This window comes from Bombyx mandarina, chromosome 16, assembly GCF_030267445.1.
Source record: "Bombyx mandarina strain Sakado chromosome 16, ASM3026744v2".
NCBI lineage: Eukaryota > Metazoa > Arthropoda > Insecta > Lepidoptera > Bombycidae > Bombyx > Bombyx mandarina.
In genome coordinates, this window is record NC_143222.1 from 5,384,609 (window position 1) to 5,411,221 (window position 26,613).

The 26,613-nt window shown below is 36.0% G+C and overlaps 1 protein-coding gene and 1 long non-coding RNA gene across 7 annotated transcripts in view; both read right to left on the reverse strand.

Moving 5' to 3' along the window:
• The window catches only part of LOC149501264 (uncharacterized), a 344,283-nt gene that overhangs the window by 42,696 nt on the left and 274,974 nt on the right, over window positions 1–26,613 (reverse strand). The window lies entirely within an intron of this gene.
• The window catches only part of Lim1 (LIM homeobox 1), a 95,685-nt gene that overhangs the window by 34,826 nt on the left and 34,246 nt on the right, over window positions 1–26,613 (reverse strand). For all 6 annotated transcript variants that reach the window (XM_089733496.1, XM_089733494.1, XM_089733493.1 and 3 more), the window contains exon 4: window positions 1,289–1,446. In XM_089733496.1, the coding sequence (XP_089589622.1) occupies window positions 1,289–1,446 (158 nt within the window). The remainder of the gene's footprint in view (window positions 1–1,288; window positions 1,447–26,613) is intronic.

A 26,613-nucleotide genomic window follows, 5' to 3' on the forward strand; every position in this document is an offset into this window, starting at 1 on the left:
ACCGAAACGCATTACTGCTTCACGGCAGAAATAGGCGGGACGGTGGTACCTACCCGTGCGGACTCACAAGAGGTCCTACCACCAGTATTTACGCAAATTATAATTTTGCGGGTTTCATTTTTATTACAACGTAAATGCCGCCACCTACCTTGAGATATAAGTTCTAAGGTCTCAGTATAGTTACAACGGCTGCACCACCCTTCAAACCGAAACGCATTACTGCTTCACGGCAGAAATAGGCAGGGTGGTGATTGATACCTACCCGTGCGGATTCACAAGAGGTCCTAACACCAGTAAAGTTGTTTACCGTAATATCGTTTGTTCGCAAGATTTTTCTTGCATTTAAAGCCAAGATTATAGGCATAGTGAAATTAACTTACAGTATACAACGTGAGTAATTTTAACGAATCGACATTTTTCATGTAATTGGAGAGTGACCGGTATTACATAAGAATATATTTTTAAATAAATATAAAATGATTATTTACGCATTATTTGTTCTATGCACAAACGCGTCATTTAGCAAAATGCATCAAAAACTTAAGCGATTGTACTTCCGAGAAATTCTCCGGTAATTCAGTGCTGAAAGTTTTGGTATAACAAATTCCCGTACAGTTACAGCTATATGAATTAGATATTTGCATCGGGAATTGTGTGTTTTACATAAACCATAATATTACTTTTTTTCATTATTTTTTTATTACCTTTGTAGGCAGACGAGCATACGGCCCACCTGATGGTGAGTGGTTACCGTCGTCCATGGACTTAAGCAATGCCATGGGCAGAGCCAAGCCGCTGCCTACCGCTTAATACTCTTCAAGCCTCGTTTGAAGAAGGACATGTCATAGCGCTCGGGAAACACCGTGGAGGGGAGGATAATTTTAACTTACACATTCACGTCTGTAAGTTTCGCGTGCGCTCCTGTATCCACCTTAAACTAGTTCGATAATCAATTCCACATTTAAAGCTACGAAAAGAACTGGTTTTATCCAATAATTAAGCCCGTAAAATCTTACAGCCTTCCCACTATTTAAATTCGAACGCTTCGAAGCAGAAGTATGCAGAATAGTCGTACCTACCCATGAACTAAATTATTACCTGGCGTCGTTGTAGAATGAAGGCAATTGCTGTGACCTTCAGTAGCCAATTGATGCCAAAATGATCATGCTCATCGTAGATTATTCAAAATTTTTGTTGCAGTTTATTTCTGTTGACCCCGACTAGGGCGAATAGGGGAATAGGCAAAAGGGTCATGTGAAAAGAGAGATTCTTCACTTCCACTACCAACCTGGTCTTCGGAGTCTTCATGTGGTTTTGTATCTCCGTTGTGCGACAACTCGGAGTGGAGAGCCGGGTGGGGCGCGTGAGCTGGACTACTCGAATTATTGGCTGCTCTTGACTCATCCTCTTCTTCTTCATCAGAACCCGATCCTAGTAAAGAGTCCGCTGCAACAAAATAATAATGGAATGTTAACAACAACACACAAACATCATACGGATATTTTTCCTTGTAGATTACCACTAAAGCTTTTTCATATTATGTTCAATGCAAAAACCTGTATCTAAAATTTTAAAGTACGTAATTATTAATAAACTGTCTCATTGGAACCAATTTTATATTATAGTAAGTCAAAGTTTTGTACAGAAATCGCTTTTATGCGCATCCGTCTGAAGCTTTATATCTTTTACTCGAGATTGCGACCTTATACATAATAATTTTTAATTCAATTATTTATATTAAATAGAACTTTAAATTGGTCGTGTATATCTAAAAATAAATAAGAACCGATTATAATTTGAAAATATAAATTCAAATTGAATTTTATTTCTTTGGTGTCGGGAACACTTTTCATATTTAAAATTTATATTATTAAACCAAATGTATAGTGTCTGATTATAATATCACTAATATTAGGTATGCGTATTTGCATAATAATCAAATCATACAACCGAGAAATTGAGAAAAAAAGCAGCTCTTATCTAAGAATTATCAATTCTATTTGTACAAGAGATTGAATTTAGATTAATAAATAAAATAAATATAATGACTCGTAAAACTATTATACAATGTGTTTTTACTAAAATGTTACACTAATTCTTAAATTATTCACTAGACGGTGGCGGAATGCACTAGGTGCACTAGGCACTAGGTGGCGGAGTAGTCGAAATTCGACTAAAATTAATTGAGATTATAAGTTTGAACATTATTATGGTTATATTGTCAAAGACTTATTATACTTCTATAATCACAGATTTCGCCAAGACTACATTATAGACAAATAATGTTAAAGATAAACAATATTAACCTATTTTCAATTTGGTCACAGACTTTAAGCATTAACTAAAGTTTGACAATAAACAAAGAGTATATATACATAATACTGGTGGTAGGACCTCTAGTGAGTCCGCACGGGTAGGTACCACCGCCCTGCCTATTTCTGCCGTGAAGCAATAATGCGTTTCGGTTTGAAGGCTGGGGCAGCCGTTGTAACTACACTGAGACCTTAGAACTTATATCTCAAGGTGGGTGGCGCATTTACGTTGTGGATGTCTATGGGCTTCAGTAACCACTTAACACCAGGTGGGCTGTGAGCTCGTCCACCCATCGAAGCAATAAAAAAAAATAAAAAAAAAAAAATGTGTGTGTGTCAAGTACACGGCAATGTGTGTAATGTTTTCTTTATTCATTTAATGTATCTTTTATGCATTATTTTAAAAAAAATATTAGCATTGTACACTTCTTCTCTATATTCTCTATAAGTGTGGAAAATTTCATACTCCTCCGTCCGCGCAATTTTCGTAAAAAGGGATACAAAGTTTTTGCTTCACGTATTAATATATAGATGCTTGAAAAGCAAACGTGACTAAGCGACAATGCGTGATTTTTACAGTAGACTAATTTAAAGTTGAAATACCTGAAAACAAAATTTATTTTAACGAATCCAGCTGTAATAGAATCTAGCTAATAGCTGTAGGATTGAAATGATTTTAATAGACCTAGAAATATATTTTTTTTGCGCATCGAATATGGTTATTGCCTATCATTTATGTACAAAGCAGTTATTGTCGTTTTGTCACGTTTGCCTTTCAAGCGTCGATATAGATTCTTCGTATTCCCTCGGAGAAACATATACGTCAAATATAATGAAGGGTTAAATAAAAGAACGAAATTGACTTATGAAAAAGCAATCGAGGCCAGAGCGGCGCCCTCCGCTCCGTCGTAACTAAATAAAAATGTAATTTCAGAATGCTCCCTCCGCTAGAAATGGGAAAGAATTAGCCACAAAAACAATTTTACTTCTCGTGCCCACGGGGCGAGGCTATTACTAGAGGTACGCGATACGTTTTCGTTTTTTTTCTACTCGATTCTCATTTAAGACTTCGTCTTTATAGTAGCAAATTACTTTTGAATTTGCATGTTTTTATACGAGTGGCCTAAGAAAAGATAGTGCTATTGAAAACTAAGCGTAGGCTATGGTATAAATGACTTTAAAATTTAATTGGTTAGTTTTAATATAGATATGTATGTATGTTATTAAATGCAATATTTTACAGGAAGATATTAAAGTTAGAAGAAAAGATATTATTTTTATATAAGTATAGAAGACAAAAAAAACCAGGTACATTATTAGAAGCATAGGGGCAGTACAGTAAGTATGTAAGTTAGTAGAGTGACTAAAACTGGTTGACACCAAAATGTTAAATACGCAATAAAACGAAAAAGAAAATGTATGTAGTTTTTTGTATTTTTCTTCTTTCTTTTTTTCTTTTTTCTTATATTACCACCAGTTTCAACAAATTGCTTTTAGACTGAAAGCTTCGTAATGTATTCTATACATAATTAGCCAAGTACACAGTTGAGCACCGTTTTCTCCAGTGCTTGTCAAAGTATTTCATAATGCTATTAACAAGAGCGAGGTATGGCGGCGTCTGGTGAAGCACACCACCACCCGAAATTATGACCACGACCACTCTACCAAGAGTGCATATGACTGAGAAAATTAACAAGAAAAAAAGGAGGAAATTTATTACATAAAATATGTAAATGTAAATCATGAATTATCGTAATTACGGTTAAAATTCGATAATTCGGCGAAAAACAACTTTGAAATAAACTGACTAAAATTAACATTCTCTCGTAGTAGTGGTAAAAAAACCGCTTAAACTTTGCAAACAGGAGGGTTGCGACGCGACGTCAATGTTTGTCGAGATATAGTGGACATGTTTGGCAAATGCTTTACGAGTAAGCATACATCACTTCAAAAACGCTCGGCGGTAGTTTTGATGTAAACACTTTTAGTATAATGAATATTAGAACGGTCTTACCTATTTATTAGAATGTATACATGAAAAGTAGTATGATTTTAAAGGACTTTGTACAACTGTGAAGCGGTGTTAAAATATTTTTCTTCTATTTACCATATATTTCCTATAGGTAATAAACTCCAAGTCAGATATTATTTATTTACTAGAAAGCCCGGAAGAAGTGTTAAGTCCAAAAAAAAACCAATACTCGGTTGTAGCACCATATATCGATCTCTATTTGAAATCTAAGCCATTCACTAAAAACGAATACAAAAAAATATCAAAATTGGTCCACCCATTTAGGAGTTCAATGACAAAAAAAAACCTATAGAAGAATGATCTACATAATAATATTTATTTTGTCAATATTAGTTTGTCTAAAATTATTTAAGTTTATTAAGTATTTTCGTAGTTTTTTTTTAGCTAACAGCCATAATGATAATCGTCAAACTATACATCGTGAAATGATGCGCATAGTACCATAGATAATACACATAAATTAGTTACTTAATACGTTCAGATATCCTACTACAAGATAGAAAAACAAAACCTTATAAAAACACTGGAGGACATAATGCCAGTTCTGAATCAAAACATTCATCCCTGTTCAGTTGTGAAAAAATAAGAAACAGTTTCATTCATAACATTCCTATAATTAGTTTTTAATCAAATACCGGAGTACGCCGGCTGCGAGCCCGCGGGCGTACCGGGGCGCAGAACCATCTGTCACGGGCCGCGACCGACTCGTCCCAGACAGACCAGAGAGATAAAATTAATATTTTTTTTCATCTACACACCACCGAAAATAACTAAATGACCTGTCATTTTGTGATTGCTTTAAAAAAAAAACAAGAAATAATGCACCGAAAATTTCGTGTCTAGAATTAGAATATTGAATTTAAGCATTGAGTGTTCTCGAAGTGTTTTCACTTCGGAATGAATTTAATATTAAATTATATATACGCTTTTGTCGTAGCAAGCATTTTATCTGCATGGAAACCAACGTAAATATAGCCACCTATATTGAGCTATAAAGTCGAGAACTACTGCGTCGAACTAAGAGTTATAGTAATCCCTGACGGAACATATAAATACGCCACCGGCTGTTGCTCCTAGTATTAACGTTCAATCAAAAGCTCTTCATCAATATTCCATACAGCTTTCGTCTGAAAATTAAAACCCTTAGAACAACGACAGTGTTGCCTTATAGCAAATTTTTATAGGACGCTATATATGTAAATGAGCTTTCATTACGAATGATATCATGATGATCATTCGTAATGAAGCTTATTGGAACGTTTAGTGGTTCAGGGAAGAGTAGACGGTCAACGTTCTCGCGGGCGATAATCTACAAGGTGGACAGACTTAGTTACGAAGTGTTCCCTTACTGAGTATACGTACCGCCACAAATAGAGAGAGATAGAGAAGTCTCTCAAAAGCCGCAACCAAACATTAAGACATACGTAACCACGGCCACTCGGCACACAACACACGGCGCCAGGAGTGTACGACTGAGAAGAAATATATGTAAATACCAAAAATAAACCAAACCTATCCTCATTTTTAAAGGTTCGTATTTTTCTGCACACTGTGCTGAGGAATTACGTGACACCGTATTAAAAATGTGTGAACCAAAATGTGATACCATAACAGAAATAATTCAACAAAGACACTTAATTATCCGGCAGTAGTGCTTCCAACGTATTCTCACGTACTTCGGTCAAATCGCTCGTAGAGGCCCCGGTAACTTAGAGAATGGTAGTTGATAGATGATAGTTGGTCAGGTTGACGGGAGGAGATCACGTGGACGCTCATCTTCCCGCTTGTCTGATCTAGCAAAGTCGCTCACCGGCCTACCAATATAAAAACCGCCGATGACAGGAAGACGTGGGGAAGCATTATGCATAGAGTGATCAACACTTCAAATTAGACACGACCTTCATCGATCGACTCAGAAGAAGAAGAAGTGCGTATTGTGTGACTGTTTTTTTTTTCCTACCTAAGCTGATAGCCTTGAGAGGCTATTTCAGCGTAACCTTAACTAGTAGGTGAGCTCACGGAGCTCAAACCGGAGTGATGCTAACACTGACCCTAGCAAGAGCAGTGCTTCGCAGAATCTACCACCGAATCGGAAACGCGACCCACTGAGAAGATCCGGAGAGAAACTCAGTGGGCTGTGGCTATGGGTTAATTCGCTCGTCGAGCCCTTCATCGCAAGCGACGGGTTCGACGAGGACGGTGACCGGTGTGAGGCTGACCGAAATTACACCACTATCACTAAGCACACCGGTCTATTTTTACCGCGATGCAGTCACGCATTTCGAACTGAAAGGCGAGACAGGTGACATTCAGGTCCACGGGCTGCAGAAGCCATTTAACACGAAGATAATGAACTCGTTCACATTTCCAATACAATAAACATATACTAACCAGCTTTTTTACATCCATAAAACTATGAACAGTATATTTCAAACCAAATGCATATGACGGTATTCGATCTATCCTTAAGTTAATTAAGGGGAAAAAAGCAATGATATTTCCTTCGGTTTGACTCGGCATTATTCTTAGAACGTTCACCGGTAGCTGACTTGCACTTCCTGGTCGCAGAGGCAAGTCACGCTCTGAGGGGAACGGATGCATGGCGTATTAAACTATAAGTTATGTGGTGGTATATTCTCAAATAACTATATCCATGCGGTGTATGTATTAATTATTACATACATAATTGTATGGTGCTCCAAAACCTCTTTTTTTGCTGATGATAGGACGTTTTGTCAGTCCGCACGGGTAGATACCACTACCCGCCTATTTCTGCCGTGAAGCAGTAATGTGTTTCGATTTGAAGAACGGGGCAGCCGTTGTACTGTAAAACCGGATTTTTTAGAACTCGCGTCTCAAGGTGGGTGGCGGTATTTACGTTGTAGATGTCTATGGGCTGCAGTAACCACTTAACACCAGGTGGGCTGTGAGCTCGTCCCCAAATCTAAGCAATAAAAAAAAATATATACCGTTACTTTGCTTTGCTTAGCTTCATACCTTGCGGTAGGTAAGTGGTAAGTAGAGTTAGAGCACATTATAGGACTGCGGAGTTTGGCTCCTTCAAAATACAATTTTTTTTTATTGCTTAGATGGATGGACGAGCTCACAGCCCACCTGGTGTTAAGTGGTTACTGGAGCCCATAGACATCTACAACGTAAATGCGCCACCCACCTCGAGATATGAGTTCTAAGATCTCAGTATAGTTACAACGGCTACCCCACCTTCGAACCGAAACGCATTACTGCTTCACGGTGGAAATAGGCGGGGTGGTGGTACCTCCCGTGCGGACTCCCAAGAGGTCCTACCACCAAAAGTTATTGTGGTTTTCTTCGGTTTTCGCGAATCGCGGGCATAATTAATACTAATTTTACTGTTTAATTTCACCCTAATATATTACGATTGCAATTGTCCGTAACCACGAGCACTCTAAAGGAAATAATGATTATGAAATGACAGAATAACAATATATTTTTTAAATTAATTATTATAATTATAGATCAGTTATTGTATCAGTGGACTAGAGACTTCAGTCGTAAATTTTATTGTTGACAGCTGCATACACATTATTAATTTAAGTTACTAACATAGATATAAGTAATTACTACTAACAAAATGTTATGGTTTTAAAAAAAAAACTTAAATAAAGTATTAATAATAATAATAATTATTATGGGCTTCGTTGACCCCGCAATGTAAGGCGAACTTCATCTACCCACCAAGCAAAGAAATCCCCGAGCGATTCCCTAATGTTGGTCTTCTAAAAAATTACACATACCGAATTCCCAATAATAATTAACCCTCATATTATAATCATGGTGTGATCGGCGATCTTGTCTACGAGGACACTTGAGGGTAAAACATCCGGGCACGACGAGGGTGCTTCTTACCCTCGATTTGAACTGAGTGCAAGGTAAACACTACGGGGCTGTGTTGTTCTACGTAGTACCTAAATGTTTTGAGATGTTTGAAATGTTGATGAAGAGGCTGCGTTTTGTGTTTTTTTTAAGAGTATCCATTAAATATGTAGGGCGTGAAATCGTATTGTGTTTCACTTTTAAAGTAATGCCTACAAAGGAACTGCGGATTTGTGGAATGTAAAATTATATGAATAACTGAATCGGAATATCGACGTTCATGTGTCAACTGTCGTCGATAAGTCAAGCCGTAAGGTAAGCCGTTTCTATACGACCATGCGGAAACGATGTACAGCCCTGATTCGCCGGATCGGGTCAGCCCTAACAGCATCCTGAAGGTGTTACTAGACCGTTTTGGCTGTCAGTACTTGACCCATTATAACATAGTTTACTTACGGTCCTTAAATAATACCTAATAATGGTAGATTCTAAATATGTATCAGCTGAATGGAATATTTAAATATTTTCAATTGATGATGTTTAAATGGTAATTTTAAATATATTGCAATGATTCTATGTACCTACACATTCGGGCTTGTTCTGAAATAAATCATTTTCATTCATTGTATAAGCGTTCAATGTATAACGTACTATTTCAAAATTAGAATCCACAGCCTGTTCTTGTTTGTGAGAGCCATACACCTACGGACCATCAAACAGACGCCCTAGTTCTAAAATCAATTTTAAAACCGCCCCCAAATAAACGACTTCCTTTGTCCCGATGTACCGGCCTAATCGAATTTTGGCAGGAAAACGGCTTTTATTGTCGTTGAATTTCAAACGTGGAACGTTTTCGCTTTGATGTCAGGAAATTCGAAATTATATTATGGCTTCTTTATTCGAAATAGGCGTGTGTTCTCTCAACGTTTATTTAAAGCGGCGGGCCAATACTAGATATTGGTTTATCGAAGTTTATAGGTTACATTCTGAGTAAAATAGATTAAGACCTAAGGTTAAAATCGGGTGTACTATAAATAAAAACGGTATATTGATTTTAAACATGCCCCTAAATCATAGACAAAGATACGTCGTTTTTTTTTGTATGTAATTAAAATAAGCATCGGCGTGAACTATGTTGTGCTTATAAATACCGGCCTATATACTTTATACATTACGCTTCAGATGATAGCGTAACTACATCTCCGATGGAATTACTGTAAACGCCAGCTTAGGTTATGAGGAGTACAATAAAAACACACTACCTCTTAACGCAATACATCAACGTTCGCGTAATGGTAATCTACAATAGAGGCCTATTAACAATTCAATCAGCGCGGCTCTTGAATAATTACAACGAAAAAAAAAAAAAAATTACAATCCCTATCTACCGATCGGCAACAACCTATTAACGCCGCGTATGAAATAAAAATCACAGATTATTTTGTATTACGGAGGCATTAAAGTACTTTATTGCGTGTTTATGGGGCTGACCGTTAATTCGGGACCACCATCAAACGTTGTTTAAGGAAAGTCGAGATAAGGATCTAAGAACATAAAAGATATGGGGAACTCTTTGTGGTGCCGGTAGCCGGGCCGACGTTATGTACGGACGAATACGTCTAGTGTGTAGACGCGGATGCACCCACACGGAGACGGCGGAGCGGCACACATTAAAGGGTGTTCACGCACACGCAGATCCCGGCTCCGTGATTGGTGGAAGCCGACGGCGACGGTCACGCCCGCTTTTATCGACGTGCGCGTTATACGTGCGTGCGAAACGACGGTACATGTTAAGTTAGCTATAAGCACGGGCGAGCTCCGGTCTCGGGTCGGGAATCCGTGTTTATACGTATGCTCCATCTATGAACCGTACAAAACTAATTGTATTGCGTTTCGGAAAATTAATTGATTATTATCACTAGACCTAAGACACGCATTTGTAATGGCAACATTTGATAACCAAAAAGGCTATTAAGAGGGTAGAGAAAGAGAGAGAGAGAGAGAGAGTATTCTTTATTGTACACCAAAAAACAAATAAACAGTGCGATACATTAAACACAAAAAAAAAAGTACAATTGGCGGTCTTATCGCTAAGAGCGATTATGTATTACTTTTTAGTTAGAATAGTTATGTATTACTTTTTTATAAATTCACGATAATTGTTTACATCAACATGTAATATACAAAATCAAAATATCCAATTATTTGTTACGTACCACTAATTTTCCTGTTTCTGAAGTCGAAAAGTTGATAAATCATTGATGAAGTAAACCCTAGCCCTGAGGCAAGTATAAGGAGGGTGGTAAATACAATAAAAATCGTCTACCTTGCATGATTCGCTATTTTGACGACAGTTTCTATATGTAGCCGTATCGCGGCGATCTTGTTATGTGGAACTTTGAATTTAACTAAAAACTATTGTTTTTTATACAACCAATCATTTGATTACTGTTGGTGGCAGAAATGAGCTCTGAGAGCTACATAAATACAAACACAAGATATTATGTACCGAAAATAATAGAAAATCCAGCGTGAATGCTACCACTCACCTGAGGGATATGATATCGATTTCTCAATTATGTTGTAACAAGTAGGTACGACTGACCTTCATGGCTGCTTCGCGGCAGAATTATACACAATTTCTTTACTCGATTTGACACATGACATTTGACAGATGACAGTGCATTGACAGATGACAATTTCGGCTCATTTTACTCGCCGTCAATAATATTTGTTAAAACGTACGATTGAAATAGATTAAACATGAAAAATGAAACTATATAGGTATATACAACTAATCTTGTATATTTTTATGATTAGTTACTAAAATCACTAACAGAATTATCTGTTGAAACTCAAACCAGTATCTGTCTAATACCAATAGTAGGTATCTGTTTAAAATCCTTTTTAAGGATATTGCCTCAAAACTAGCACGCATTAAACATGGTTAGGTATCTAGTTAAAGCTGTTGCATCAAGCTGAAAACGTACCTACTCTCTAAAGAACTTATTTTTTCATAACGGAAAGTTTTTGTTATTACATAGATATTTCTTCTCTCGAAGAGTGTAACTCACGTAAAGTAAATTAATAATCTTGTAGATATGCGATTATATATTTATATTATTTGAATATAGTAAACTTAACTGATGTTCAATTAAAAACATTGATGCTAATACAAAATTGAACGCATCTTTAATTACAAAGGTCAATGTCGCGTATTAAGCGGAATGTCGCTTAAACCAAATAGCATTTCACCCTTCGATATTATTTCATACTTAATTTTTTTGTACTATGCTGATAGCCTTTTGAGGCTATTTCAGCGTGACCATAACATGTAGGTTAGCTCTCGGGGCTCAAACCGCAGGCGTTGCTAACACTGGCCCTAGCAAGAGCAGTGCTTCGCAGAATCTACCACCGGATCGAAAACGCGATCCACTGAGAAGATCCGGCGAGAAACTCAGTGGGCTCGTTCATACCTAACTATTAAATATCACAACATACCTGCCGTATAGGTATACCTATTCAGAATTTCCCTGTATGAAAACGTCAGGAATCATGGAATCATGCTCGATATTGATTACGTTTTTGTGTTCAATGAAGCACTCTCTCACTCTCTCTAACACACACTATTACCATATTATAATAATTTGAAGAAAAAAAAAAAAAAAAAACTAGCATATATTTTTTTTTTTTATTGCTTAGATGGTGGACGAGCTCACAGCCCACCTGGTGTTAAGTGGTTACTGGAGCCCATAGACGTCTACAACGTAAATGCGCCACCCACCTTGAGATATAAGTTCTAAGGTCTCAGTATAGTTAGTTACAACGGCTACCCACCCTTCAAACCGAAACGCATTACTGCTTCACGGCAGAAATAGTCGGGGTGGTGGTACCTACCCGTGCCGACTCACAAGAGATCCTACCACATTATAATAATCTAAATCAAAAGAACACTAAAATAGATCCAAGAAATAATGCTTTAATTAAAATTTTTATTTACCACACATCGATGACCTAACACGAGAATCTTGACTGTCAGCTGTTTTCAAATTAGACTATTTTATTAAATATCGTATCATTTTGCATAGAATTGTAGACGGTAATGTGAGGAGAGGGCGTCCTAAAAAGACTTGGATGGACCACGTGAATGAGGATATGTGAGAAAAAGTTATGAGTGTAGAGATAACGTCTAATAGACCTGAATGGAGAAGAGAACATGCCGCGTCGACCCCACATAGTGGGAGAAGAAGAATAACAAGAAGAATAAAAAGACTGTTAATTTGCGTGGAATACAAAAGTAATAACATCTAGTCTAGGCTAATAAAATAAATAAATAGCACTCGTAATCTATAAAGGTTACTGCTCAACCGATACTAAAAATGACGGCGCTAATCTCAACGATTAGTAGGTAGGATATTAAATATCCAGTTCTTTGTTCTTCTCTTTTAGACAAAAATTTTAATAGCCTGACATAAAAATCTGTAGGTATGAGTTGGTACGTATTTTTATTTGATTGCATAGACGCGTGAACGAGTTCACGGCCCAACTTGCGTAAAGTGGTCAGCGTAGCCCATAGACATCACAACGTGAAAGCTGCCACCCACCTCGAGACTTGGGGATACGCGCAATAATTTATTTTACATGTTTGATTTATACTTCACAATATGCTTCCGTCATCGTGGAAGTCATTCGTGAACACGTGTTAATTCGGTACGTATTTCATTAAATGCGTGATTTGAACATTGGCATTATCGCATCGCTCGATAGAATTACGCCGGTGGTCGTCTTATCCTTTTAATCAAAGATATAATACATAAAATGAATACGTAAACTTGACCTTTTCATCACAGGCTCATGCTAAGAGCAGCTATTATATCTAAATATATTATAATTCAATACAAATTCAAAATACTGTTTGAGTTATATGTCAGAAAATTATCATATACTCACACCGTTCTAAACCTATTCTTTAACGTTAAATAACAAACGTTGTAAGGTCAACATAGTCGAACCAAGAATCATAAAGCTCCCTAATTTCATTCGAGCAGATAAAAAATTAGAGGAAAGGCAATAAATAACTTACAACATTATAAAAAATCGTAATATTTCAGCGTCTAGTGGCCGCCATTAACGACGCCATGTTTGATCTAAGCATGGACTCAATATAACGAAATTGACTCAGATAAACCGAAAATGACACGCACGACACACCTACATACATATTTATATTAGAAGGTTTAATTGTCTGTTTTAAATTTGATGTCTGACTTTTTATTTTTTGTAGTCAGAGAAAATTTATTTTAGTAATTGTACTTAGATTTTAGGGGTCAGGATAGCCATTTCTCCATAATCGACCTTTATGATATTTTGTACACTAGACACTAAATTTACATAAAGCTATTTTCAAAATCTCAAAAATTAAAAAACCGATCGGTTTTGTTTATCACACACTCAGCTTAAATTTCAGTAGTGGAAAATGTTCGCAATTTTAAAAATCACAGGGGCTCTAATATGACTCCTTTAGGTATTGCACTACATGCCGATAAGCTAACGGATCGCCTGGTCTTAAATGAGCATCGTGAACGCCGCGACATTAAGACCAGAAGTAAATATCTTGATTGTGTCGTAAAAGTGCTGTATGATCCTATAAGCCAGAACGCACAGCTATTTTTTTTTTATTATTGCCTAGATAGACATAAAAATAGAGCATAGAACCTACCTACCCGCATGGATACATCTTCGCACCAGCAAGAAGCGTGTATTGCTTTTAAGTTCTACGATGAAATTGTGTAACCTTTGTACAAATGTTAGTCCTATTTGTCATATTAGCTCCATGCACCGAACACAATGGGATGCGCGTACGCGGGTCGTCGTACAAATTAGCCGTTCACCTATCGGATAACTGTGAATAATTGATGTTAAATTATTTATTTTTTTATCGCGCCAAGTGAATTATCCGTCCTCGTAACAAGCTCGTATTGTGTAATGAGCTAGTTTATCAATTTCGTGTTTGTTACGGCGCTAAGTCTCGCGTCGTTAGGCGCCATAAAAATGCTGATAAATTTCAATAAGCTAGTACATTTCATTGCTATTATATATGCCTTAAATCGTTTACAAGTAAATTAATTAATTATATAAAAATACATTTTATTTGAAAGGATATCTTGAAACGTAAATTGAAAAATCAAAATTACTAACGCTGCATATGAATTATAAATAACAAAAAATTCAAACATCTTTAAAGAAAACTCCATGAAAATTCGTTCAATATATCAAAAGATGTGCGCCAATAAACAAACATACACAGAAACTCGTTCGAAAATTTGTGTTTTCTTGGGTTTTGTTTTTCTTTGTTTTAGAAAGCCGATTTTTATTGCTTAGATAAATGAACTATTTCACCGCCCATCTGGTATTAACTAGTTACCGGAGTCCATAGACATTAACAACGTCAATAACGCCACTCACCTTTAGTCGTGAGTTCGAAATTTCATACTACAACGGCCTGCTTCACCCTTCGAACCGGAACGCATTACTGCTTCGCGGCAGAAATAGACGCGGCGGTACTAATTAAGCTTGCAGACCCACAACACACCGCATCAACACTAAAAAATCTATTATTCCTCTTTAACATACAAATACACCGTCCTGATTTATTTATATATCTTTATTACTAGCTGACCCGGCAGACTTCGTAGTGCCTCAATCGAGAAATAAAAGACCTAAACTTTTGAATAAAATAAACTTAACACAAACAAAAGGAATCCGTTCGACGGGGGACATATCATAGGAAAAACAATATTGTTATTTTAGTTAATTTAAACACTTTCATATTTATCTATCTTTTAAACCTTCTCTGGACTTCCACAAATAATTCAAGACCAAAATTAGCCAAATCGGTCCAGCCGTTCTCGAGTTTTAGCGAGACTAACGAACAGCAATTCATTTTTATACATATAGGTAGATGATAATGTGCACCAGTGTGCTTAGTGTGAGTTTTTTAAATTCTCGTATCCATGGAATTAGACAGCTTCTCTTCGTTTGCCGCTAGGGGCGCTGTTTACTTACTTCACTTTAACGCGATCGAAAAGTTAAAAAACTCACACTAAGCACACCGGTGCGTTGTATAAGAACTGTTTCATTATACTAGTGGTCCCGCAGTAGTCGAATTTCGACTATAATTAATTGAAATTATAAGTTTCAACATTATTATGGTCCTATTGTTACAGATTTCGCCAAGGCTACACTATAGACAAATACTCGTGATATTAAAGATAACAAAATACTAACCTATTCTCAATTTGACTGCAGACTTTAAGCAATAACAACAGTTTGACAATAAACAAAGAGTATATGTGTGTGTGTGTGTCAAATAAATGGAAGTGTGTGTAATGATTTCTTTATTGATTTAATGTATCTTTTATGCATTATTTAAAAAAAATATTAGCCTTGTGCACTTCTTCTCTATATTCTCTATAAGTGTGGAAAATTTCATACTCCTCCGTCCGCGCAATTTTCGTAAAAAGGGATACAAAGTTTTTGCTTCACGTATTAATATATAGATAAAACACTGTGTTCGTGAGTCATTAGAAGCGTACATTGGCGCATTGTGTAGCAACACCGCTGGAGGCTGGAGTAGCTCCGTGACCACAGATCGTGACCCTGCGAGATTACCTACGTGCGTGTGCAGGGGCTTTATTTATTTCTATATTACTTCGAGTAACGTGTGCAATGCGGCTATGTGTAACTATGTACCTACTTACATATTATGTATTAGAATTTTCCGTAACCAAATACCTACTTAGCTTAGCCTCGAAAGTAATTTAATAGTATAAATGTTTTTTTTTTTTGCTCTGCTCTATTTTGTTTCGTATGAAAATAAGAAAGGGCTGAAAAAGAAACAAATCACATTTCAATCGGGCATACTAAGAATTAGATGGGCGGTGTTTATTTAGAAAATTTAATTTTACTCTAAAAGACAATCCTCCATACAATAATTTGTAAGTCGTACTTAGTTACATTTTTTACTAACGAACTAATCGACTTCTCAACAAAGGATTATTATAATTTCCATATTGAAATAATGAAATGTAGCATGTAGCATCTAGTGTAGTTGCCGTCATCCTATTTGTTAAATTATAACTTAAAATCTCAGTTAATATAACTTATTAAATATATGTATCTATAATACATACATTCTGTCAATATTAATACACCACAAACATTTTTTTTCTCGAAACATCCCATTCAATTATGTATACGTCGCAACAGTCAAGATTTCCCTAACATAACATCATAAAACATCTACTGAACAGTAGACTAGTACACAAAGCCATTTAAACTGAATGCGGTATAATTAAAAGGGCTGAGTCAAACACGATCAATCTCAGCTCCATCTCCTCACATAAAGTCAAAATAATAGATGGCCACTCTAATGTCACTTTTTTGCTGCTAGCCGGCGAACAACCAAGAAATTGACAGGTCATCAGAGAGACGGCGCAGGCGCACGGTGACGATGCTCTTTCACCGGACTAACAACAAAAGAAATTAACTAAACATCGTTCCAAGCAAACATGAGTCTTATTCGGTAGCAGTGAGAGACGATAACACTACAAAACGAATACACTTGTAGGTCTTTGTGAACAGCAAGCGCCTCCTGTTCGATTCTTTTTTCAAAAGATAATCTTCGGCGGCCGAGGCGTGAAGGCCGACTGCCACACAACATGGCGTCGACAGGTTTCTTCCCGCTTTTTTTACTTCTTTGTTCTTCCCCATGATTGTCTATAGACGATTCCCGGCGTTCGATTTTGAATAAGTTTTTTTTTAGTTTTGCATTTTAATAACACCGCACCCTGTAAGTCATTATTTATTTCCAAGCAACGAAATAGGTCAATTTTAAAGATCTTCTCCCTAGACATAATATTATGGCTTTTTAAACATATATGCCAATCGATGGATAGAAAAGCCATTCGCAGTTAAATCGCGTAAAAGATTGAAGTTTCCAAGAAAATTATTATGATTTAGTGGCCGTAAAATTTTGTAAACAATAAAACGGAGGAGGTCCAACTCGGTAGCCTGAGAATGTTTGACGGATTTTGAATGACCTCTTTGGAGGTTTATGTTTGTATTTATTACCATGGAATTGTTCGTATTGCATACGGTTCTTTTTTATTTTAGGTTTTAAGTTGCATAATTGTTTTGCTTAAATAAATGCTACCGATTACCGACATGGACCTAAAGAACAAAGATTCACAATAAAAATGGTCCGGGTCAGGTTCGACGCGTGACTGAAATTTATCTTCAATCAATTATCATTGAATATATCAAAAAGCACAGGGCTAAGAAAGTGCATCTTATACCACTGGAAGCATTGCATATACTTTTATTTATATTAATTAGTTGATTTGATTAGATGCCATACATATAGAAATAATTTGTTAAACACATAATACATGGTAATATGCTGCCTACTACCATATTGTCAGGTATATATTATATATAAATACATAAAATATATTTAAAGTTGTGATAACCTGTTAAAATAAACGACGCTTAATTAATATTTATGGCACTATGTCCTAAGTATTAATGCAATGTATTGAATTACTGTCATTTAAGACAGATTCTGGTAAAATACATCAGATCAGTTTTTACATAAATCGAGCAAAATAGAAAGAAGAAAGTCGGGTAGAAATTTTATTAAATTAGATTGCATACATTACGTATTGGATGCAATAGATAACATTTCCATGTTTAGATAAATTGTAATAAAATCTATTAGTCCATTTAAATAAAAAGCAGCGCATTTGCTAATGCTTAATTTTACAACCCGTCAAATTTTCTTTTACTTTAAATTAGATTAATTCTTGGAGAGAAACTCAAAAAACCTTATCACCAAATATCCGTAACGTCAAATAATACAGTTTTCTTTTCACTTAATAAACTAAAAAGCTTCAAAAGTTTAGTTTAATTTTAAACTTTAAATTATTTGGACCCCACCCTCAGCTATACTTTACAAGGGTGATAATTTAATATGTTTTAAACAAATACCTATTCTCGAGAGAGTTAATAGGCCTAAAATACATTGACGATTATGTGAGTTGTTGTTTGTTTCATTTTTAGAACACGTATCTCTCATATGAATCTATAATAACATACCTACTTTGCTTTATTAGCGTTTGATTCAACATTGACTTAAATTTCAACTTGAAAAATTACGATAGCATGTTCATTTTTTAGACGGGTCGATTGACGACAAATCTTACAATACGAGTAATAAAAAGCAAACAGGCGTTGAGAGTTGATACACTTTGGTACACTTCTCACCAGCCACGGATATAAATGTAAATAGTAATCATATTGTGTAATCATATTCTACGACAGAAAGGGTTTAATAAATGGAATTATATTAGGTACTATTTTATGTCAGGATAATTTTCAAGACTTTTCAACTTCATCCTTTAAAATGAGTTTGAATGTTATGGATTCGCGCTAATTTAATTACGTAATTCTCCACGATGTATGCTGACAATTAATATATCGATTTAGGACTACCATCTTCTTCCCAACATACTACACGAATAGAATATAGAAGTTTCGTAGTAATAACTATAGCACACATTCCAGTCTGCAAGGCGAAATTCTACTTCAATGTCATTGGGACTTGGATGTCCAGCTTAAAGTTTCGGCGTATATTTGTGGTTGTGTTCGATAACCATATAACGACGAATAAGAAAATATTTTGTTTTGCGTTTTATGATCGCATGCTTGTATTTCAGTTCGTTTGACATAACTTGAGACGCGGCAGTGAAATCAATGAAAAATTGATTATCTCAAAAATAAAACATCGAACAAAAATAATACTACATCATTCGATAATTGATTTTATTTGAATATAATCGAATCCTAGAAATGTCACACCGCGTCATTCCTGATCCTGCGGACCGAATGGTAAAAAGTCGACGTCGCCCTAAGCACGTAATTTCGGATCCTGCCGATCCACTATCGGTGTTTTAGATACCTCAAGCACCGGTCACCGTTCTCATCGAACCCGTCGCTTGGGACGAAGGGTCCAGCGAGTTAATTAACCCGTAGACACAGACCACTAAGTTTCTTGCCGGATATTTCATCCGGTGGTAGATTCTGCGAAGCACTGCTCTTGCTAGGGCTAGTGTTAGCAACGTCCTGAGGTTAGAGCCCCGTGTGCTCACCAACTCGCCCGGTTACGCTCACATAGCCCTCTAGGGCTACCAGCTTAGGTAGGTTAAAAAAGAAAAAACATAAGTCACACCACGTTTGTTTTCGCGTATCAAGCTATATTTAACACTGTGTAACTGTTATTGATACTATTTCCTCTCATTTAGAATAAACTGAGCTAAAATGTACCTAAGTTTTTAGGTTACAATAATTTTATAATTTGTAGCATCGAATGTCAAATCAACCTGTACAATTTTTTTATTGTTTGGTCAAAAACAACAAACACGTTGCAGTCAATTCGCTCAGAATCGTACAACAAAATCAACGGATAACTAACTTAATCATTAATTGTTTAAGTTGAATATACAATGAACAATTCGACTACTTACGATTTCTGTGACTCGCGCATACCAATTAACTTTAATTTCCAAAATTTAATGAAATGTGGACTTTATGTTTTGCGTCTGAAGGATGGTTTTTCCTTGTCGTTTAGCGAGGAAGCGAAATGAAATGAGGCGTTGCAGTTTCGATTCCCGATCCAGGCTATTAAAGTGTGAAGGTTGAACGATGGTTTATCGCATGTATGAGTATGAATGAGTCTTTTTTGACCGAACAGGGTCGAGTCTGTGAGCCTCGACTCGGCTCGTACGTTGTTAATAAGCATTACGCTTCTTGGAATGTTAAGATTTTTAATTCGTTTATGACGGTAGCCGCGTTGGGTCAACGAACCTGTCAGCTGTTGGTTTATTGACGTATTATAGATTCGGTAGTAAAACTAGGTCGGTATCTCGTCGAAAATATGTGAAGACCGGTCGATGTGTTCTTTTTTTATTGAACTTCAATTAAATTTGGTATATTCATTTAACGGCCGTCTGGTGTAGTGGTAAGTGACATGGTCACTACACAAGGGGGTCGCGGGTTCGAATCCCGCCAAGGGAAGATATTTGTATGACAAATATAAATGTATTTCCAGGGTTATGGGTGTATATAAAATATATGTCTGTGTATAATAAAAATCTTACATTTATTTCCGTTAGCTGGTACCTGTAACACAAGTTCTTTACGAACTTATCACGGGACCAGTTAACGTGGCGTGATTGTTAGTAAATATTTATATTTATTTATATTTACAAATTGAAAAAAAATAATCTTTTAAAAATGGTAGCATATCTGCCCTTAATTCACATTAAAAATCGAACTGATATTGTCTATGTTAATTTGATCATTATTTACGAATTTTACTTTTGAGGCGAGCGATATCGCGGAGCGTGTTTAGTGGATGATTTTATCGACGACAAACTGATATTTAAATTATGTATTTAAAAATAAGTCTATTTGTATGGAGCATTTAAACATTCCATCAACACTTTTAATGTTACAAATAGACCTAAAGCAAAGTATATTCACCTATCAACCGTGGATGTTTTACGACATTTTCAAAGTTATATTTCAAATCGCAGCACCCCAATAATTTTAATATCGTTATCCGTGTCTACAATACGGGAACGCATTACTGCTGCTTGTAATGACGCGGGGGCCAATAAATAATGGCCGGTGCGGTCCTTTAACGCGGTTGACATAGGGGGTCCAATTAAGATGGGGCCCCCCGTTGACAGTGGCCTTTAGACCCGCCGGCTGAGACCAAAACTAAGTTTTAGACCCGTATTAATCAGGTATCTTTAATGAAGTTTCTGAATTATGAAGTGTTCTTTTTTTATTTGGATCCTATGTATATTTCGGGTCATCGTCTAGTCGAGAAATGAATTCGAATATATTCGGTTTCATGTCGTCTAGAATTTTAACAGATTTAAGCAAAAGTCGAAGAGTTTAAAAAATTTTGTAATTAATTTTAGATTTGTATTAAGTTTACGTACGGAAATCTGCAACTGTTTGATTCGGATTTTTGGTCTGCATAACCTAATGCATGGTTTAGTATTGTCAAGCGATCTGACTATAAACTGCAACTGCTTAATTTGGTTTTTTTTTTTGATTTGCATAACCTAATACATGGTTTAGTCTTCTCAAGCGATTCAACTATGCCTGTGTAGGAATTTCACATACAGTATCGATTTTCCTAAAGAAATACGTGTTTAATAGACACTCACGACTTGTATACATAGTTTGTTATTTATTACTACATTAGCGGGAAAATTGCACTCAGAAATAGGTAAATAAGTCGATTATATTATTTTATAAACACTTTTAATGTAAAGAAACGGAGAAAACGAAGCTAGGAACTACCTGGTAGTAATTCTGAAGAGTATTAGTAGTTTTATTTTTCCAACTGGAAAGGCAAAGGTATCATATCATACGGCCTAATCTTTATATATATATTTTTACATGAAAAATTATATTATGAAATGAAATGAGATGAGATGATACGGGATGAAATATAATCTCAGTAAAATGTTGGTCATTTACTGAGACTTTTTCAGTGGACTTTTTCAGTGGACTTTTTGGAGGATCCAGAGAAGCTACGTTCAGCGGCTTTGTTTCATTCTCCCACGTTTGTGCACTTTCACAGATATTAAACTGTTAATAAACCACCGTTATTACACATTTAAACCTGAAGAAACACTAAATAGATAAAATAAAACAAATCACACAACTTCACTCCTCGCGTTTCCGCCAAAAAGTCTCTATATTCCGAAGATATTATTTTTAATTTAAACATTAAATCGGCGCGGGAATCTTGTAGACTGGACATCCAATGACACCTGCGTATTCGGGAATTCCAATTGCGCCCGAAGTTGCCAGAGTACGACTTAGATGTGCCAGTGTTGCATGTGGTTGCACGCTACATATATTAACGTAATTACAGTGACCAGTGGTTCCGCAGTAGTCGAAATTCGACTATATTTGTCGATAATTGAAATTATAAGATTGAACATTATTATGGTTTTATTGTCAAAGACTTATTATACTTCTATAATCACAGATTTCGCCAAGACTACACTATAGACAAATAATATTAAAGATAAACAATATTAACCTATTCTCAATTTGACCATAGACTCTAAACAATAACAAAAGTTTGACAATAAAGAAAGAGTATATATATATATATATGTGTGTGTGTATCAAATACACGGTAGTGTGTGTAATGCTTCATTTATTGATTTAATATATTATTAATGCATAATTAAAAAAAAACATTCTGCACTCCTCTATAAGTGTGGGAAATTTCATACGCCTCGGTCCGCGTAATTTTGGTAAAAAAGTGTACAAAGTTTTTGCTTTACGTTTTATTATATAGATAATACTTATATTCTAGAACCACCGGCAGTGCGTATTGTTAGCAGCTGGCCATCACAATTCTGCCTATCGCTGCACAGTTAAATGAATCAAATGAAATTTCAACCTCATATTTCAAGGTGGGTGACGACGTTCAGGTTATGATGTCCATAGTCGCCACGGCGTTAACGAATCAATGTAACAAAAAAAAAAAACAAGCAGACACAAAAACTTTCTTGGAATAGTTGGTAATTTTTGTGTTAAAAGAAACTGTACTTTAATAATTCGCTTGAGATGAAAATTTAGGTCCATAAAATTTATTATTAAACATTAGAATATGCTGTATACTATACTGAGACCTTAGAACTCATATCTCGAGGTGGGTGGCGGCATTTACGTTGTAGACATCTATGGGCTCCGGTAACCACTTAACATGAGGTGTAAACTTGTCCTGCCATCAAGGCAATAAAAAGAAAAAAAAAGGTTCAATCACTGTCTTTCCATGTCAATCGTTCGAATAATCAACGAATATTCCAGTATTAAAAGAATTTGACGCATTTTGAAATGTACCGGACAAACGAAAAAACAGTTTTCACTTCCATAATATTAGCACTCTAAAGATTTTATGTAAGAATTCACGGGGACGTGACTGTGGCCCGGTTAAAGGGTGGGGGTTGGAACGACTTGTCGAGGGTAGATAAGGAAATAATATTTTCTTCCCTCCTCCCCCACTCCCAACTCTCGTCGTCTGTCGTATAGATAAAAGTATTGATCCTCTATGGCAGAAGAATTTTGGGTTATGCGTAACTTAACTTAATTTTCTTCTGAATATTTTTAACGGGGCTCAGAAATTTTAAACCCTTTTATTGCGAAGCTTATTTTCGCGTACTTTGCAGAAATTGCCAAAATATTTTTGAAAAAAGTACCATAAAAATAACTAATTCAACTTACGGAACAAACACTTAACTAACTTGAACATAAATACGGAACTTCAAAAAAAATACAAGAATCCATGCTAAATTCAAAGCGAATTAATTTTAAATGGTTATTTATGAATGTGTAATTAAGTAATTAAGTTCTTAAAAATGTTATACGTGGGCGCGCTAAGACACGTCCGTACAGGTCGATACCTAATAATACCTATAATCAAACGGCACAATAGTCGGCATTGCGACGCTCCGCACTTTATACGCATCAATAGAGAGTCGATCTATCGACGGTTCCCGCTCAAAGGGTTATATTTGCAAAGCATTATAATAGTTGAAAACTATACAATCTTTCATTGATTGATACCATTAAACCATTTTATTTCGTTCTCGAATAAAACTTTTTTGAATATTGAGTTCTAAATTTGAACACGATCGGAAACAACGAAGGACGCTTGTTTCGAATTTCAAATTTAAAAGGTTTGCTGTTACGTGTCCGTATTCTAAATATCGTAACAGCGTGATCAAAACGACACGGGGCAGTTTGTTGAACTTAGGACTCGCATGCTCTGTTCAAGCTTTATGCCAGCAAACACTGACCACCCGTCAATTTCACGCCATTTACCCTCGTACAATACCACCGCGCGAAAGAGAAATAATAATTTCGAAAAAAGAACAAGTTTTTTTGTTTTTTTTAATTTTATTATCCGCAGTTTTTCTCCGTTTTATTTCAGCTGCGCGCGTGACTGGGAGCCTCAACATTAAGGCGTCAGATATATTATCCGCCGCCGTATATATTATTTAAGCGAAAGATTATCGAAGAAAAAAAAACAAAATCTGCTGGCGTTACTCCGAAGTGATCACACTAAAGGTACCTTAATCTTTAGCCCCATTAAAAAAAAACACACCAACACCCTAACATTAAAAAAAAATCAAATGTGCAATAATTACCAAAATCGACCGCCTCGGTTTGTACAACTAGTAATTACTAATAAACCCTCTAAAAAGTCGAACCATTCAAATTGCGCTAAACGCCGGACTTAACCCTCGAAACGTCGCCGACAATTACAGCTAATAAATAATAATTTCAATAATAATCGTTTACAAAAAGTCGTCGTTAACCCAAGCGTATTAGAGCCGTGCCGTCTACGAAACAATCAGGCACGATAGATCAGGTTATTTTGGATTATTTTTAAAACGCCGCGCACGTCCCGTAATGGCGATCGGCAACAATCGCGCAGCACTAGTGATTATAACGATTACCGTCGATAACTTGTATCGACACCGGCTATTTGGTTAGTCTGTCGATTATCGATAATTTGCCCTCGAGGTACGCTCCTGATGCTGTAAATCGTTGACCGATTAGGTTTTTTTTACCGTTTTTATTTGTGTGTACGCGATACATGAAACACGCGGTTCTCTTTGCGTACTTTTAGTGTCTATGACATCGCTAACTGTCACCGTTATGACAAAAATGGCGCGTTTTTAGGCTCCTAAAACAGAAAGAGACGGCAATAAATTAAACTCAAAAAAAATAAAACACGACCTCTACTAATTCATAAAGCCAAGCGCGATTAGCAATGAATTCTAAACGCAACATCATTTTATTAAGTAACTTAACCTACGGCAAAAATCTTAGAGAGCCGTTAGGGAGTTACGGCGCATCTCGACATGTTTTACTGCCTATAATTCTATTCCACGAGTCCATATATAAAATAGAAACCCCGAGTTTCTCGCGAGCTTTCAAAAACGCTACATTAAAACATCATAAAACTCGGACATAAACGTTTAGTGCGGCCAGTTTACGATCACGCTACCTATCGATCGTTTTAACGATGTATAAAAATTAATGGGCAGACAAGTCCGGGCGAGGAATCGCAGTGGCTCCACGGACGTGTAGAGCAATAATAAATGAAATCGGGCTTTTATTCGTATTATTCGGTTCGCGTACTAAGATCTCATATTGTAGATACGCTGTATCTAAACGCGTAGTTGCCAAATGCCCTCACTTACTGGTGTCGATGAGCCGTTATAAATAATTAAGAATTGATTAACTTTATTAATAATTATAAATAGATTAGCTTTTGCCCGCGACTCCGTCCGCGTGGAGTAGTTACTTTGGCATAACGTTAAATTTTACCCTCACTTCATTTACGTAGAAAGTGAATATATTTTTGAATTATAGAATATTAAGGAGCTATTTAAACCTCTATTTTGAAACATTCTTTATTGATGCTCCACTTGGATTGGCCTTACCGTGATGTTATATAGCCTATAGCCTTCGTCAATAAATGGGTTATCTAACACTGAAAGATTTTTTCAAATCGGAACAGTAGTTGCTGAGATTAGCGCTTTCAAACAAACAAACTCTTCAGCTTTATAATATTAGTATAGATACAGTCTAATACATAAGAGTATTTGCCAGGCTTAAAACTTAACAGGTAGGTACCAAAATTTGTAAGAGAATGCTTAACTAGCACGTCTTCACGAACGAATCCAACGCTGAAGCGAAACAAATGTGTTGATAATAAAATGAAGCCCTAAACTTTTGCTACCTTCATTTTTACTGTTAAGGCATTATTAGGCCAACTGGGTATGCATTACTCATACATAGCATTGACACGGATTTAAAGGGTAGGACAGGCGTTGATCTAATGAAAAAGGCTTCGACCTTATGTCCCAAGATGGGCGGCGACATTCAAACTGCAATCTGAAATGAGCTTTATCTATACTCTATACTTAATATTATAAAGAGGCAAGATTTGTTTGTTTGTTTATATTGAATAGGCTCCGAAACTACTGAACCGATTTAAAAAAATATTTCACTGTTTTAAAGCTACACTATTCCCGAGTGACATAGGCATCTTTATATAAGCTTTTTTGAAAAAATTACGGGTCCTTACTAAAACTCCAATAACGTGACCCAATGTGTAAAAAAAATACCTAAAATATTCTTTACATCGCATGCCCTGCGAAAACTGTTGATGATAGAATAAAATAATGTACTACGACTTTGTAGAACACATTATTATTTAAAAAAAGTGTCGCGACAGCACCTGTC